We start from the raw sequence: 14,997 nt of genomic DNA on the forward strand, positions 1-14,997 counted from the left end.
TTCCAACTTCTTGGCCCATTTAGGCCTATCACAAAATGTGTTACATTGAATGACACCTGGAACTAAGACTGCAACAGTAACTCCCACGAAAGTTCATTACCTTTACAATGCTGTAAGACAGGGTTTGAATGACCCCTCAACACAGGCCTTGTGCTTGAGACCAGAGTGAATAACTTGGGGCAGAAAACATCCGTGAGGATTCTAGAAACCTGCCAGAGAGTTGAGCTTCAGTACAAATATCATCTCCTATGGTTTCCTTCAAATAACTCCAAAGGATCATTTGCCTGGAGCTGTGCTTTACCTGGGTTTCAGGAAACATTGAAGGAAAGTGAGATTTTCTTAGACAAATATATGGAGAAAAGAACCTACCTCAAAACAAATGCATATCTGATGAAAGGTGATTTTATTGGAAGCAACCTAGGTATCCATGGTTAGACAAATGGATAAAGCAGATGTGGTATATATAAATACAATGGAATATTATGCAGCGATAAAAAAGAATGAAATTTGCTACAACATGAATGGACTTGGGGATATTCTCAGTAAAATAAGAAAGACAAATAATGTATGGTTTCATTTGTATGTGGAATCTAAAACAAAACAGACTCATAGAAAGAAAGGCCAAAAGGGTGGTTGCCAGAGGGAAGGAGGGTGGGGGATAATGAGTGAAAAAAAGTGAAGGGAAATATAGTCAATAATATTTTAATAACTATGCACAGTGACAGGTGGTTACTAGAACTTATTTTAGACTTCTTGTGGTGATCACTTTGTAAGGTATATGAATGTTGAATCACTTATTGCATACCTAAAACTAATATACCTAATATAATATTGTATACTAACTATACTTAAATGAATAAAAGAGAAAAAAAGCAAAAGACAGTTAAATTTAAAACTTACAAAAAAGTAGGAAAAATTACCCAATGTTCCATTTTTTAACATTAAGTGATTAATATTTTAGGCATTTATCTGTGCATATAGACAAATCAATCAAATATACAGATGAACAAATTATACCTGGTTTAATTGTACCAACAGAGAGAGATCAATCAATAGATAAATTTATAAAATTTGATCATATTTTGCATGGAATTTTAAAATTGTTTTTAATTCATCAAAGGAAAAGAAACATAAAAGGGATCTCTTGAGTTTTAGAAAAAACAATATTACTGGAAATTATTTAAAGCCACCAAGAGTTATTTATTAAATGCATCAGATTTTGAAAACAAAAAAAGTTTAGAGAAGAGAGAGAACAAGGAAACATAATAAATCCCAGTGAGACTTTGGACTAAGAGACTACCACTCGAGCCAATGAAATCACGAACATTTTACTTTACCCTGAAATTATAAAAGCCCACATCTCTATGGATAATCAAATTACTTCACTCAAATACAGATTTCTCTCCCTATCTCATAGGTTCCACATCCTCCCCCATTTGCTGTTAGTAACTTCAGCTTCCTCAACTGATTAAATAAAATTGAAAACAACTCCTTGTGGACTTTACTTCCTGCCAGAATTGATCTAAATCTGTCCTAGGCAATGAAGCTTTTCCTTGCCCAACAGTCTACCTTGATTAACTTCACAACAAGTTGGTTCCCTTAGGATGCTCACCCCTCTGTCAAACAAGAGAAATACTGCTCCCCACTGCTCCAAATTACCATTCTTCAGGGCATTTCTTCAAAACCCAATACCTGCTTTCTTTCGACCAATTCTATTGGAATCATGCATTCATCTGACCTAAGTATTCCACCTGATATTCCTAAAACTCAACCATGAAATACCGACAAGCATCCTAAGCCTGTTTTCAGGTTTCATTTATCATTTCAAGCCTGTGTTCAGGTTTCATTTATCATTTCTAAACTTAGACTCAAGACAAGAAGCACACCATTCAAATGTATGGCCATAATGCAAAGCCTAGAGGATTACTAGGCTTTCTCTGTATCAAGTATGGGCCAGAGCTGGGGGCTCAAAACCTTTTCTTTTCTCTGGGGCTTAACCCCTGGCACTATTGGGAGAAGCTTGGAATCTTGCAGAGCTCGAGGTCTGGCCAGTCCAATAGAAGTAGGCGGCTGGGGGAGACTGTCACACTCAGCATTCTGTCTGGCCAGCCCTTGGTTTCCTCTCAGGTTGTACTGCTTCTACTGTTGTATTTTACAGATGAGGCACCAAAGAGATGAGGTAATGTTCCCAAGGTCACACAGCCTGGGTTCTGAATTCAGTTCAGTTCAATTTAGCTTCTTGTTATGAGCACCTTCTCCTCTGTGCTCAGTGCAAGAGACACGAAGATAAATGAGACTCCCACCTGATAAATGAGACTCTCACCTGATGGAGAGTCCTCCTCTGTGATATCCTAGCACCTCGTTCTAGTTCCAATGATAGCAGGCAATGATATTTAACTATATTTAGGGCCTTTGCTTTGGCTGTTCCTTCTTCCTAGCACACTTTCCTCAGGTGCCTGCATGACTAACTCCCTCACTTCTCTCCAGCCTTACCTCAATGTCTCTTTCTCAGTGAGTCCTACTTTGACCACCTCACTTAAAAATTCAGCCTTCACCACCACCTCCTCAACTCTACCCCATCTCAAAATCCTGACCTCCCTTACCCTGCTCTATTTTTAACTTTTTCCATAGCAATGATCCACATCTAGCCTATTATACTATTTACTTATTCATTATGTTTATTACTTATTAGCATTTCCCATCACTAGAATATACTAGTAAGCTCCACAAAGGCAGGAATTTGTGTCTATTTTCATTCACTGATAGGCCCCAAGCTCCTAGAATTGTCATTGGTACATACTCCATAACTATTTGCTAAATGAATAAATGAATGAGTAGCTGAATGAATGTACTTCTTACCTAGACTCGCAAACATTAAGCTCCATGAGGACAGAAGCAAGCCTCTTGTTCCCTGCTGAGTCCTCAGCAAATAACAGTCACCGGCACATTGTAGGCACTCTATAAACACCATTGCATTTAATATTTAAGTAACTACTATCTCATAACCACATATGTGGAAGTTAAACCACGTCCTAACTCCGTGTTTTTACCTGGGTGAGAAAGAAACCATCTTCTGTCCTCTATCTCTACCCTCATTCATTAGGGGAGAATGAGAGCCTCTATCTCACACATGGGAATTCCTTAATTCCAGATCTTCTCTGGCCTCAATCCAGGTCTATAGTTGCTCCCAGTTTTCTAAAAATGTATAGACAAAATAAAGAAAAGACACAAGCTCAGTATTGAAAGAGCTAAAGTGATTGATTGTCCCACAGTCTGGTTTTGTGGTAAGCCACCATTAAGGACTTGAGGTAGTTGTATGACATGTTCTTGGATGTGTTTCTCCCCTTTTTCATCTGCTCATGAAAGTCGTGAACTTTCTCCAACACCTCTTCTAAGCCAGGCCCCGTGCAGCTGAGGTCTGTTATGTAGTGTTGTTGGCTTGCTTTGTTCATGCTTCAGTAACATTATAAAAAAGGGATGGAATTGACAAGGAAGAAATTTAGGTTTGACTCCATTGGCATATAGTGAACACCTACTGGGTTCTAAAGCTCTTGTACATGTAATTCTCATTAGGCGTCTATTGCCCCTCATTCTGCACCGTTGGAGACCCAGGTACCGAAATGAAGATCACATTCAATGGCAGCCCCTCTATTTCAACCCAGGACTTTCTTCATGGCCACATCCCATAATTACATAAGTCTTCTATGGAGACATTTAAATGTTAAATGATAATTGCGTATCAGCAACAATGAAATTCCATATCAGGATACTTCTGCTTCTCCACTGCAAGCTTACTAATTTGTGGCAGTAAGATCCTCAAGACTGAATAGCAAAGGTTGGTCTACATTTTTAGCCCAGATCAGAAATCAAAGGCTGCGGTCAGGCTGTGTCAGCCTTTCTGAAGTACCTTGATGAATATGTCTGATTGCCTGATCAGCAAGGCTGGGACATAAGAGCTTTTATATAGAACATAAAATGTGGGCCATTCATCCTGGACATATTCCTCTTTCCTGTGTTTCATTTTTCTGAGGATCCAGCTGATGGCATATGGGGGAGACAGTGATTTTAAGATGATTGATCTTTTCAGCTTCAGCCAACCCTGAAACCTGAAGCATTATTCGCCGTGGTCTGATGAGCTGCCTGGGCAGGTTCAGATTTGCCTCTGCTTCCCTCAGATGGGGGCCTGTCAGTTGGCACTTCAGTGTGAACCAACCTGACAGATTGCTAGGACACCCTGAGAGAGAAGGCAGGCTGCAGGAGGCCCGTCCCTGGAGACTCGGATGATGAGTTGCCTGGAATGATGAATACACAGGCCTCTGGCCATGCAGAGTTGGCCGTGAAAGGAGCAGGTTGGGGGGGAGGGGAGGAAAGGGAGAGAGAGAGAGAGAGAGAGAGAGAGAGAGAGAGAGAGAGAGAGAGAGAGAGAGAGAGAGAGAGAGATGCTGTCACTGGCAGCAATGCTTCTTCCCCAATTAGAATCAAAATGCAGCTGCAAAAGGACCCAGGCCATGGTGCCCAATTAGCTCCATCTTCCATTGTGACTGTGACTGCCTGATTCCGTGGGTACAATAGAAATTGACATTTTCCCAACACCCTCCTAACATAGAAGGAAACAGTCTGGGATGCTGAGAATAGTGTCTTTAAAGAGCATAAATCTGCCTTACGAGGTTATTGGTGATTAAATGACATAACTCATGGGATACCATAGTCTCTGGCACATAGTGCAGCTACTCCATAAAATGGGAACAGTGCCTGCATAATCAGGGGTATCTTTCCAATCACAGATAATAAATACCTGTAACAGTACCTGACATGTAAGATCTACTGTGTGCTCAGTAGTTGCTCAGTAAACAATGGCATGTTGGCCGATGGCCTCAGCAGTATTGACAGAAGCCAATGTGTCCAATCCACTAAGTCTTATTTGCTCATAGATTTAGGTGCCTTTTCATTGGGGATAATTCATTATTGAACTAAATGGGGTCATAAGTGGCCTTGTGAGCCTGGACATGAAGACGCACCCACAGGGGTGTGGATGTTACGGCTCCTTGGGGAGATATGTGAAGTAATCAGTGAAGAGCTGTGTTTCCCTCTTCCCTGGGTGAGTGTATTCTGACGTGGGAGACTGAACTGTCTAGACTGTTGCCCGGATGTTCATCTTTCCTAAGAAAGTCAGGAAAGCCTGTGCTAGATGCCACTCAAGCCTTTCTCACCTATTTTTTCCAGCCGCCCAGGCCTCTATAGGAAAGAAAATAAACTGTTGAATTCCCTGTGACAAGTACAGGTATAAGTGACAGACTGAATAATAGAAAATAACTTTTATTGGGTATCGGCTATATGGGGATAGAAGGAATGTAAACCTCACCCATCCCCCATGCTTGTGCCAACTAGGATTTGCAAATGTTAAATCACAATACAGGCTGATACAAGAGTATATGCGAGGGGCAGTTAACTGCCAGCGAGGGCGTGGGGAGGGAGAAGGAGTGGTCCCGGGACTGATGGAGGAGGTGACAGAGTGATTATCACAATGCAAACACAGTCCTATGAGACATATTAATATCATTTCCCCAAAGTGTCTTGCAGGACAAAGGCACAGATCATGACAGCTGAAACACACCTTAGAGAATGTTTCTGGCCTATTCATGATATAGAAGGTGAAGCACAGAGAACTTAAGTAACTTATGCAGGTTCACATAGTAACGATCATGTTGATGGCAGAATTAGAACGCTGACCTCCTAACTCCATCCAAGGTTCTCCCTATGTCCAGGTTGCCGTCTGTTTTTGAAACACTTAATTATCAAGTTTATGTGGGTGAAAGAATGCTTTTAAGAAGAGAAAACAGTTGGAAATTGATTATTTGTAAAGTAAGAGCAGCTAAAGTTCAGATCTTGTGCTTCCAGTCCCACATCCCCCTGGCAGGTAAATGTTTTGAGAAAGTTTACTATATATACATTTTTATATCAGATTTAAAAGACACCATATTACATTCTCCCTCCAATACTTGTAGAAATAACTTTCACTCATTTCTAGAGAATAGAAGAGGTGAAGTAAATATATATATGGCAGTTCTTATGCTAAATGTTTTTCCTATGTCACCTCATTGAATCCCTGCAAATATGCTGAGATTTAGGAATGATTAAGTCCATTTTATATGTAAACCAAGGCTCAGGTTAATCCACTGATTTTTGCCAACGACACTCAGAAAGAGGTGGACTCACTTGAATGTGTCCCTTTATCCCAACATCTGTGCATTTTGAACTGTCCTGAGCCACTTCCCTTAACAACGGAACGTACCCATCCAAGCCAGGCACAGAGACAAGACTTTGTCCCGCTGCTTTTGTTCTCTCTCCTGCTGCATGGAAAGGTGAGAACCAGGTCTCCTCTCATCAAGCAGAAGCCTCCACTTCAAGAGACAGGAAATTGAGTTGAAGCACTATGCTTCTTGGACCTTAAAGTTGTCATGGAAACCGAAGCTTCTCCAGCCCAAGCAAGCTCACAGCCTAGGAGGGAGTAATTTGCTGGTTCATTTGTTCCTTTATAAATGCATTTGCAAGGCTAGACTTGGGAGCTTCCGACCCTCAGTGGCTTCTGATCCAGTGCAGATGAATCACATTCCCAGTCTTGAATGGGCTTCCCACTTCAAGGAACCAGCAGACTACTTTGCAACTTAAGGAAAGGAAAGAGCTGCTTCTTTTGTGTGTCAGTTTCCTTATCAGAAAATAGAGATAATAATATTTCTCTCATAGGGTTTTTGTGAGAATTGGGTGAAATATAAATGTAAGAAATAAAAGCCTTAAGTTGTTTTTAATATATTTTTATTGATTTCAGAGAGGAAGGGAGAGGGGGAGAGAGATAGACACATCAATGATGAGAGTGAATCATTGATCGGCTGCCTTCTGCATGCCCCACATTGGGGAACGGAGCCCACAACCCAGACATGTGCCCTGACCAGGAATCGAACCATAGAACCGTGACCTCCTGGTTCATAGGTCAATGCTCAAATACTGAGCAACACCAGCTGGGCTAAAGCCTTAAGTTTTTTAACTGCAAAGAAGAAATGATCATACCTGTATCTCAAGCTATTTACAAGGACTCAATAAGATGAAATCATGTGAAGAAATGGTACTTTGCACATGGCCGGCCCAATAGGAGGTACTCAGTAGGTTGTTATTATTGTCACTTACTCGCTTTTATTCTAAAGAACCTTTGAGAGGATTATCACACCGGTGGGCTTTGCCTTCTACTGGCCCTCTAGTAAATCAACTTGTGTCTTGTCTTCTGTTACCAGTTTCCTCTTTCTGCTGTAACAAATTACCTTCCTCCATCTCCCAACCCAGCAATGGCGGTCTAGTCCTTCTCATGTAGCATCTCTCTGACCTATTCTTCTGTCTTCTCTTCCATATTTAAGGACTCTGTTGGCTCCCCCCACATAATCCTAAATAATCTCCCCATCTCAAGATCCTTAGCCCTTATCACATCAGCAAATCCCTTTTGCCGTATTAAGTAACATAGTCACAGGTTCTGGGGAGTAAGGAGTGGACACCTTTGGCAATAGGGGCTTAGGGATTATTCTTCCTACCATATTCTGGGCAACCATTAGACACATCATGTGCTTTTTCCTGTTCTTAGGGGCACTGTCCCTGTGGGTTCTCTCCACCCTTGCCATTCCACTATACCAGTGGTCGGCAAACTGCAGCTCGTGAGCCACATGCGGGTCTTTGGCCCCTTGAGTGTGGCTCTTCCACAAAATACCGACTTCTGCGCATGGGCCACAAAGTTTCAATCACACTGTACGTGCACGCCCACATGTGGTATTTTGTGGAAGAGCCACACTCAAGGGGCCAAAGAGACGCATGTGGCTCGCTAGCCGCAGTTTGCCGACCACTGCACTATACCAATCTCAAAGTGGTTCAGCCAAAATTGATCCTCTGACTAACATGCTATTATGATCCATGATTAGTAAATGTTACTGCCGTCTTAGCACAATAGAGAGTGTGGGTGTTTTGGGTTGGAGAGGGTTGCTTGCAAAAACACACGGTTTGGTTAACAGGAAGTTCTCTGGCCTCACAGAGGTAGGCAGGTTTTGAGCTGAGTTCTGCCCCACCACTTGACAGCTGGTGTAACTCAGGATATGCTACTTAGATCATCCAAATCTATATTTTTCTCATCTGTAATACAGGGCCAGTATATGCACGGCAGGGCAGTTGTGAGAACTGAATGTGCACTTAATAAACGACTCACACCTCGCTCCTGGAATCCAGTGCATGGCGTCCTTATAAATGTGACCATCAAATCACAAAGTCCTTGGACATGTAGTCTAAGTCCCACATTCCTAATCGAGAATTCCAAGCTGGGCTTTAGATTCAGACCATCTATCTATATTTAAATCTTGGTTCTGCCACATACTAACTTCTTTTTTTTTTTCTTCATTTTAGCTCTGTGAGTCTCATTTCCTTTATGAGATCAAAACTGCTTGCATGGCAGGATTGCTATCAGAAATAATAAAGTGAAATTCATTCTGTTTGGTGTTGTGCATTTTGTGTGCATCTTCCCGTTGTTGCATGTCTATAGCAACCTTTCGAGTTAATGTCCTCATTATCTGTATTTCATAGATGAGGGAGTTGTCATCTATGGCTCAGAGGCCATCTGAGAGGTGAAGTAACATACCTCCTGAAATTCACAATGAGGAATGGCAGAGTCGGGACTTAAACCCAGGTCTCTTCTCTCTCCAACGCTTAGCATATAACCCGACTGCTGTCTTCCTCCCCAATAAATTGAGTGAGACAATGAATGTAGAATCCTTAGCACATTGTGGGCACTTACTAAGCACAGTTTCATCAGGTACCCAAGTGTCTCACAGCCACGGCCCTCAGCCTTCAGGATGAGCAGCTTTACTCTTCCCTCCCTAGGCTCCCAGGCTTGGCCAGGGGCCAGCACACACTGAAAGGCAGGAGGGGCAGGAGGATGGGAGAGCCACTGCATTATTCATGTCTAATTCCTCTTGTCTAATGGACTTGTTAAAAGCACCCTGGGTGGGAAGTGTGAGTCTTAATGGCATTTTATAAAAGTTGCTGTGATGAATTAGCACATAAAGCAAATTAAAAACAGCTTATCGCTTTTTAAATTAAGTGATGAGGCATTGGAGCATTTTCCCCAGATGTGACGATCCATTAATATCCAGAGGAGCCAGGCACTGCTGAAACGTGTCAGCTGCTTGTTTTTAGGGACCTGACAAGTCTGAATGGCATGATCCTAGAGGGGAAGGTTGTCCCAGATAATAGCACTCATGGAAAGAGAGTCGCCACGCCCCTTCCTCCAGGACACCGATTGCTGAAGGCCAGAGTGGGAACCTCCCCTCAGGGATTCTTGGGAAGAGAATGGATCGCAGGACATGAGTGTTTGACCCTGGTGGGCACCTCTAGGAGCAGCCTCTACTCCCCTTCCCTTACACGTGGGGACGCTGAGGCTTTGGAGAAGTGGGGCTTCTGAAGGTCACCTGAAACATTTCCCAGGCCTGCACCAAGAGTCCACTTAGTGCCCAGTGCTGTACTGGGTCCTGAGGATAGAGAGGCTTTAAAATGTCTACACAGCCCTAGCTGGTTTGGCCCACTGGATAGAGCGTCGGCCTGGGGACTGAAGGGTCCCAGGTTCGATTCCAGTCAAGGGCATGTACCTTGGTTGCAGGCACATCCCCAGTAGGGGGTGTGCAGGAGGCAGCTGATCGATGTTTCTCTCTCATCGATGTTTCTAACTCTCTATCCCTCTCCCTTCCTCTCTGTAAAAAAGCAATAAAATATATATATTAAAAGAAATAAATAAATGTCTATACAGAGTCCACAAGACAGCTATGCTAAGTGGCCCACTGGGACCCAGTCCATTTTTTCAGAATAACAATTATTACAGTAATAATAAACAGTTGCTGAGCACTCACTAGTGCCAAGTTGGTGTTGCAATACTTTGCATATATTAGTCCTCAGCTGCTGTTATTACTATGCTAGTTTTACTGTTGAAGCCCAGAGAGGTCAAACAACTTGTTCAAGGTCACAGAGTTAAAAAGTGGCAAACCCAGGCAGCCCGATGCTAGAGCCTGCCTTCTCAGCTACCACCTGCCAACTTTCCTGGTGGCTTTTCTACCTCCACTCCCTACAGTTTCCATTCAGAAGGAGCCAAACCAGAGCTTCGAGAATTTTTAAGATAAGAAATACTGGGATAAGCCAGGCCAGCGTGGTTCCGTGGTTGAGCATCAACTTATGAACCAGGAGGTCAGGGTTCGCTTCCCTGTCAGGGCACATGCCCAGGTTGCAGGCTGAATCCCAAAATTGGAAGGGGAGGGGGTGTGGGTGCGGTTATAGGAGGTAGCCAATCAATGATTCTCTCTCATCATCGATATTTCTATCTCTCTCTCTCTCTCCCTCCCTCTCCCTTCTTCTCTGAAATCAATAAAAATATATATTTTTTAAAAAAGAAATACTGGGTCAAGAACTAAATGGCTGGGAACTTCAGGGATTTATAGGGGAAGCAGTGGTCAACTCTGAAGGGGACTCTACGGTTCCTGGTGCTGCTAAAGTATGACCATGGCCAGAGGGTGACAGACTGGGAACTTGAGCCTGATGTTGAAAGGGCCAAAAATGAGGATTTTGAACTCAGACAGAGCTTGTTCTAGATCCATTCTCTACCATAGGTGTACGTGTGGCCTGGGGCAGGTCCCTTAACTTCCTGAGTTTACTTCTCTCATCTGTAAAACAAATATGAATTTCTACCTTTCGGGTTGCTCTGGTGTCAAATAAGACAATGAATGCAAAGTGTTAGGCCCCCTAACATGAGCATTAGTTGTGGTTGCCATCACGGTTATCGTCCTTGCCACCTTATCACCACCTCTGCCACCTCCCAGACTGAGGGGGAGATGAGGTAAAAAGAATAGAGCTGGGACTCAGGATCAGGAGACCTCAGCTCCAGTCCTAGGTCATGTATCTGGGGTTAGTCAATGGGCCCTGCCAGATAGATCCCTTATCTATAGTAAGGGGGTACCACTAGTATGTGGACATAGTTATTTGTAGGGTTGGAGTGAATCACAAATGAGGTAGTGCATATGAATATGCTTTACAATCTCCAGGGAGTGTTGGGGGGCCCCAAGACAACTCCTGGGTCAATGATTCACTAGGAGGGTTCACGGGCCTCAGCCTCGTCATAGTCATAACTGATTTATTAGAGGGAAAGGATTCAAAGCAAAATCAGCATGGAAAGGAGCGTGAAAACTGGGTACCGGCTTCCAAGAGTCCCCTCCCAGTGGAGTCACCCAGGACATGCCCGGTTCCTCCGGCAACACACTGTGCCAACAGGTGTAAAATATTGTCTACCTGGGAAGCTCACTGGAGACTCAGAGTCCAGGTTTTTTTTTGGGGGGGCGGGGCTGATCACACAGGTTCCTCTGCCTGGCAAATTCCCAGACTCCCAGAAGAGAAGCCAGTGTTCAGCATCATGTAACTAGTTACACCGTTTAGGCAGAGTGGAAACTGTGAGAAACTTCCCAAAACCTAAGTTCCCAGAAGTAAGCCAAGAGCCACTCTTGCAAGCAGGCCTTCTGGAGGGTAGTGGCCTCAGGACTGCTATGTCAGCAACTGTTTGCACAGAGTAGCATTTGTAGAAAGGTTTTTGTGAATATACACTCAAAAGGGAAAGGGGAAATAATAACAGTTCATACTATTGTCACTATGAGCCAGGTACTGTTGTGCATGCTTTCCATGTATTGCCTTGGGTAACATTTCATCCATACTATTCCTTCACTGAGGTACTGTTATCACCACTCTGTTACATAGGACAGAACTGAGCCCTGCGAGCGGGTACGTAGCTCGCCTGGGTAAACAGCTAAAGGGTGTCCCAAAATTCACGCAAGAAGTAATTTTGATAGAAAACACAGGTTTATAATTAAAAATTGCAAATTTTTTATTGATTCATAAAGTATACAGTATAGGATTATGTATGGAATAGCATATCAGATAAATGGCCTCCACGGCTTTGCTGGCATAAACGCACTCTTTTGTTGAAATTTTCCATGACCGTTTTGCATAAATGTGGCTGAATTTCGATGAGGCTCATTTTCATCTTGATGGCTTGGTTAATCGACAAAGTTGTCGCATTTGGGGTTCAGAAAATCCACGAGTGATTGTTGAGAAACAAATGCATCCACAACGTGTCACTGTTTGGTGTGGATTTTGGGCTGGAGGCATCATCGGACCATTCTTCTTCGAAAATGCGGCTGCTCAGGCAATAACAAAAGAGTGCGTATGTGTCAGCAAAGCCGTGGAGGCCATTTACCCGATATCCTATTCCATACATAACCCTATACTGTATAATTTATGAATCAATAAAAAATTTACAATTTTTAATTATAAACCTGTGTTTTCTATCAAAATTACTTCTTGCGTGAATTTTGGGACACCCTTTATATGACTCGTAGGAAGTCATAGGCCACGATATGGCCCTCACAGTGTGGCCCCTCAGTCTATATTCTTAACCCCTGAGTTACACTCTGCTATGCGGCACCTACCGGGGGCTGGGTGCTTTGTATGTGTTATTTTGTTAATGCTCACAACAGCTCCCTGTGAAGTTAGTTATTGGACTAATTTCGCATGAAAAAACCTGTGGCTCAGGAATGTTAATTTATGTCACATCGCCCAGCCAGAGAAGTGACAATTTCCAGAGTGGGTCTCTGTCCTCTCCCCGCCCTGTTTTCCTGGCACAGGCTTTGTTGAAACTTTCGGTAGGAACATGCAAATGGCCAAGGTAGAAAGGAGTCATTCTGGGGCTGAAACCTAAAAACTCCCCCCATATTCCTCCCATGGGGATAGAGTTAATGGAAGAAGGGGCGGTGTTGCAAGGAATTTGACTTTTCCTGCAGCATTTCAGAGCTTTAGATGCTGCCTTCAGCTCTTTTCGGTTGCCATGACAGCAGATATGGCATTTCTTTCATAAGGAGAAAAAAAATAAAAAGAACCCCACTTAGTCCTGTGATATTAGAAAAGTCTGTTTCCCAGATCTAGCTAATTTTTCTTGCATAGTGCTGGCACTCCAGGGAAATTCTTAGAATGGAATCGCAGGGGAATAAAGAGGGAGATGGAAAAATCTGCTTCTCTGGAGAAATTGTATGCTGTGTGTGTAGTGGTGGTTTGTGAGGGTGGGGCATACAGGAGGAGGGGGCCAATATAGGACTTAAGACAAATTGTACCTTCTGAAAGCAACAGCGGGTTATTATAAGGTCTCGGTCATAATTTTAATTCTTCTTCCAATTCCCTCACCCCACCAATCATTCCTGTGTTGGGCTTTGCTAGGCTAAGCAAATGCTCTTCAGTGGGGAAAGCATGATACATAAAGCAAGACATACAACCCAGAGTGATCATTGCAATGATGAGGTGGGCTCAGCATTCTGTGAGAGCAACAAGATTTGTCTTGTCCATATAAATTTGATCTATCTATACACACACACACACATAAACATAGGCATATAGATTTGCATTATTGCATTTTAAGCATTTATCCGTGTCATTATGTTGATCTCTGCAACCATCCAATGTCAGTGATGGCCCAGTATTCCAGTAGATGGAGGGATCACAGTCCCCTGTGAGTGGACATCTGAGTTTTTACCATTTTCCCCGATTAAAAGGAAAGGGTTCTATAGAACGATACATCTGAGAGGATTGGTCCATAACACAAATGGTTCATTCAGAAAGATGCCCATGCTCCTCTTCATTATTTCCTTCTTTTTCGTGATTTTAAAAAATTGACCATAGTGGGAAAGAAAAAAAATCATCGCCAAACCGGTTTGGCTCAGTGGATAGAGCGTTGACCTGCAGACTGAGAGGTCCCGGGTTCGATTCTGGTCAAGGGCATGTACCTTGGTTGCGGGCACATCCCCAGTGGGAGGTGTGCAGGAGGCGGCTGATCGATGTTTCTCTCTCATCGATGTTTCTAGCTCTCTATCCCTCTCCCTTCCTCTCTGTAAAAAATCAATAAAATATAGTTTTTTAAAAAAATCTTCATCAGGTACTAAACTATCTTTACCATCTCCTATTATCACCTTGTCACAAATGATGGTCTCCAAGGAAAGCACCCCAGTTTCAGGAGTCTAGAGGCTCCCCCTGCAACCACCAAGGAGAAGCAAGAACTAGCCACCACTTGAGCCCTAACCGGTTTGGTTCAGTGGATAAAGCGTTGGCCTGCAGACTGAAAGGTCCCAGGTTCTATTCCAGTCAAGGGCATGTACCTTGGTTGCAGGCACATCCCCAGTAGGAGGTGTGCAGGAGGCAGTGGATCGATGTTTCTCTCTCGTCGATGTTTCTAACTCTCTATCCCTCTCCCTTCCTCTCTGTAAAAAATCAATACAATATATTTTTTTTAAAAAGAACTAGCCTCCACTTGTGACCAAAGCAATGGGAACATGGACTGCAATTTGGGAGTTAGTCCTAAAAGCTGGATGATGGGTGCTCAGGGCAAGAGTGAAAAATCCAAACTGTGCATCCTAAATCTGTGCTCCAGGGAGTCCTAACAGTGTCCTTTCTTTTTGCTCCCTCCAGAGCCATGTTTGACTATGACAAGAGCAAGGACAGTGGGCTGCCAAGCCAAGGACTTAGTTTTAAATACGGAGATATTCTTCATGTTATCAACGCCTCTGATGATGAGTGGTGGCAAGCCCGGAGAGTCACCCTGGATGGAGACAGTGAGGAGATGGGAGTCATCCCCAGCAAACGGAGGTAAGAAGGCCTTCTCTGCTTCAGAGCACTCGCTTGTCCGCTCTCTGGGCAGGGAGATGAGGGAGGATGAACATGGGACAAACGGTTCACAAGTATCTCTTTGAATGGGAAAGTCAGTCTGCAGGGAAATTGACAGGTGACACAAATTAAATAGTCTCACTCCCTTCATGTTAGGGTTTTACTGAAGCCGGTGACTGTGATAGGGCATAAAGGAAAGAGAGGATCTGCCAACACTGCCTTCCTCCAACTTCG

General features: G+C 43.3%; 1 protein-coding gene across 13 annotated transcripts in view; it reads left to right on the forward strand.

Moving 5' to 3' along the window:
• The window catches only part of DLG2 (discs large MAGUK scaffold protein 2), a 1,392,511-nt gene that overhangs the window by 1,304,399 nt on the left and 73,115 nt on the right, over window positions 1-14,997 (forward strand). For all 13 annotated transcript variants that reach the window (XR_004970363.1, XM_036324794.1, XM_036324795.1 and 10 more), the window contains one exon: window positions 14,569-14,745. Coding sequence is in view for 12 of the 13 variants with exons in the window: in XM_036324794.1 (XP_036180687.1) it covers window positions 14,569-14,745 (177 nt within the window). In the remaining variant the exon portion in view is untranslated. The remainder of the gene's footprint in view (window positions 1-14,568; window positions 14,746-14,997) is intronic.

The sequence above is a fragment of the Myotis myotis genome, unplaced genomic scaffold, assembly GCF_014108235.1.
Source record: "Myotis myotis isolate mMyoMyo1 unplaced genomic scaffold, mMyoMyo1.p scaffold_m19_p_10, whole genome shotgun sequence".
In the NCBI taxonomy this organism is placed as follows: domain Eukaryota; kingdom Metazoa; phylum Chordata; class Mammalia; order Chiroptera; family Vespertilionidae; genus Myotis; species Myotis myotis.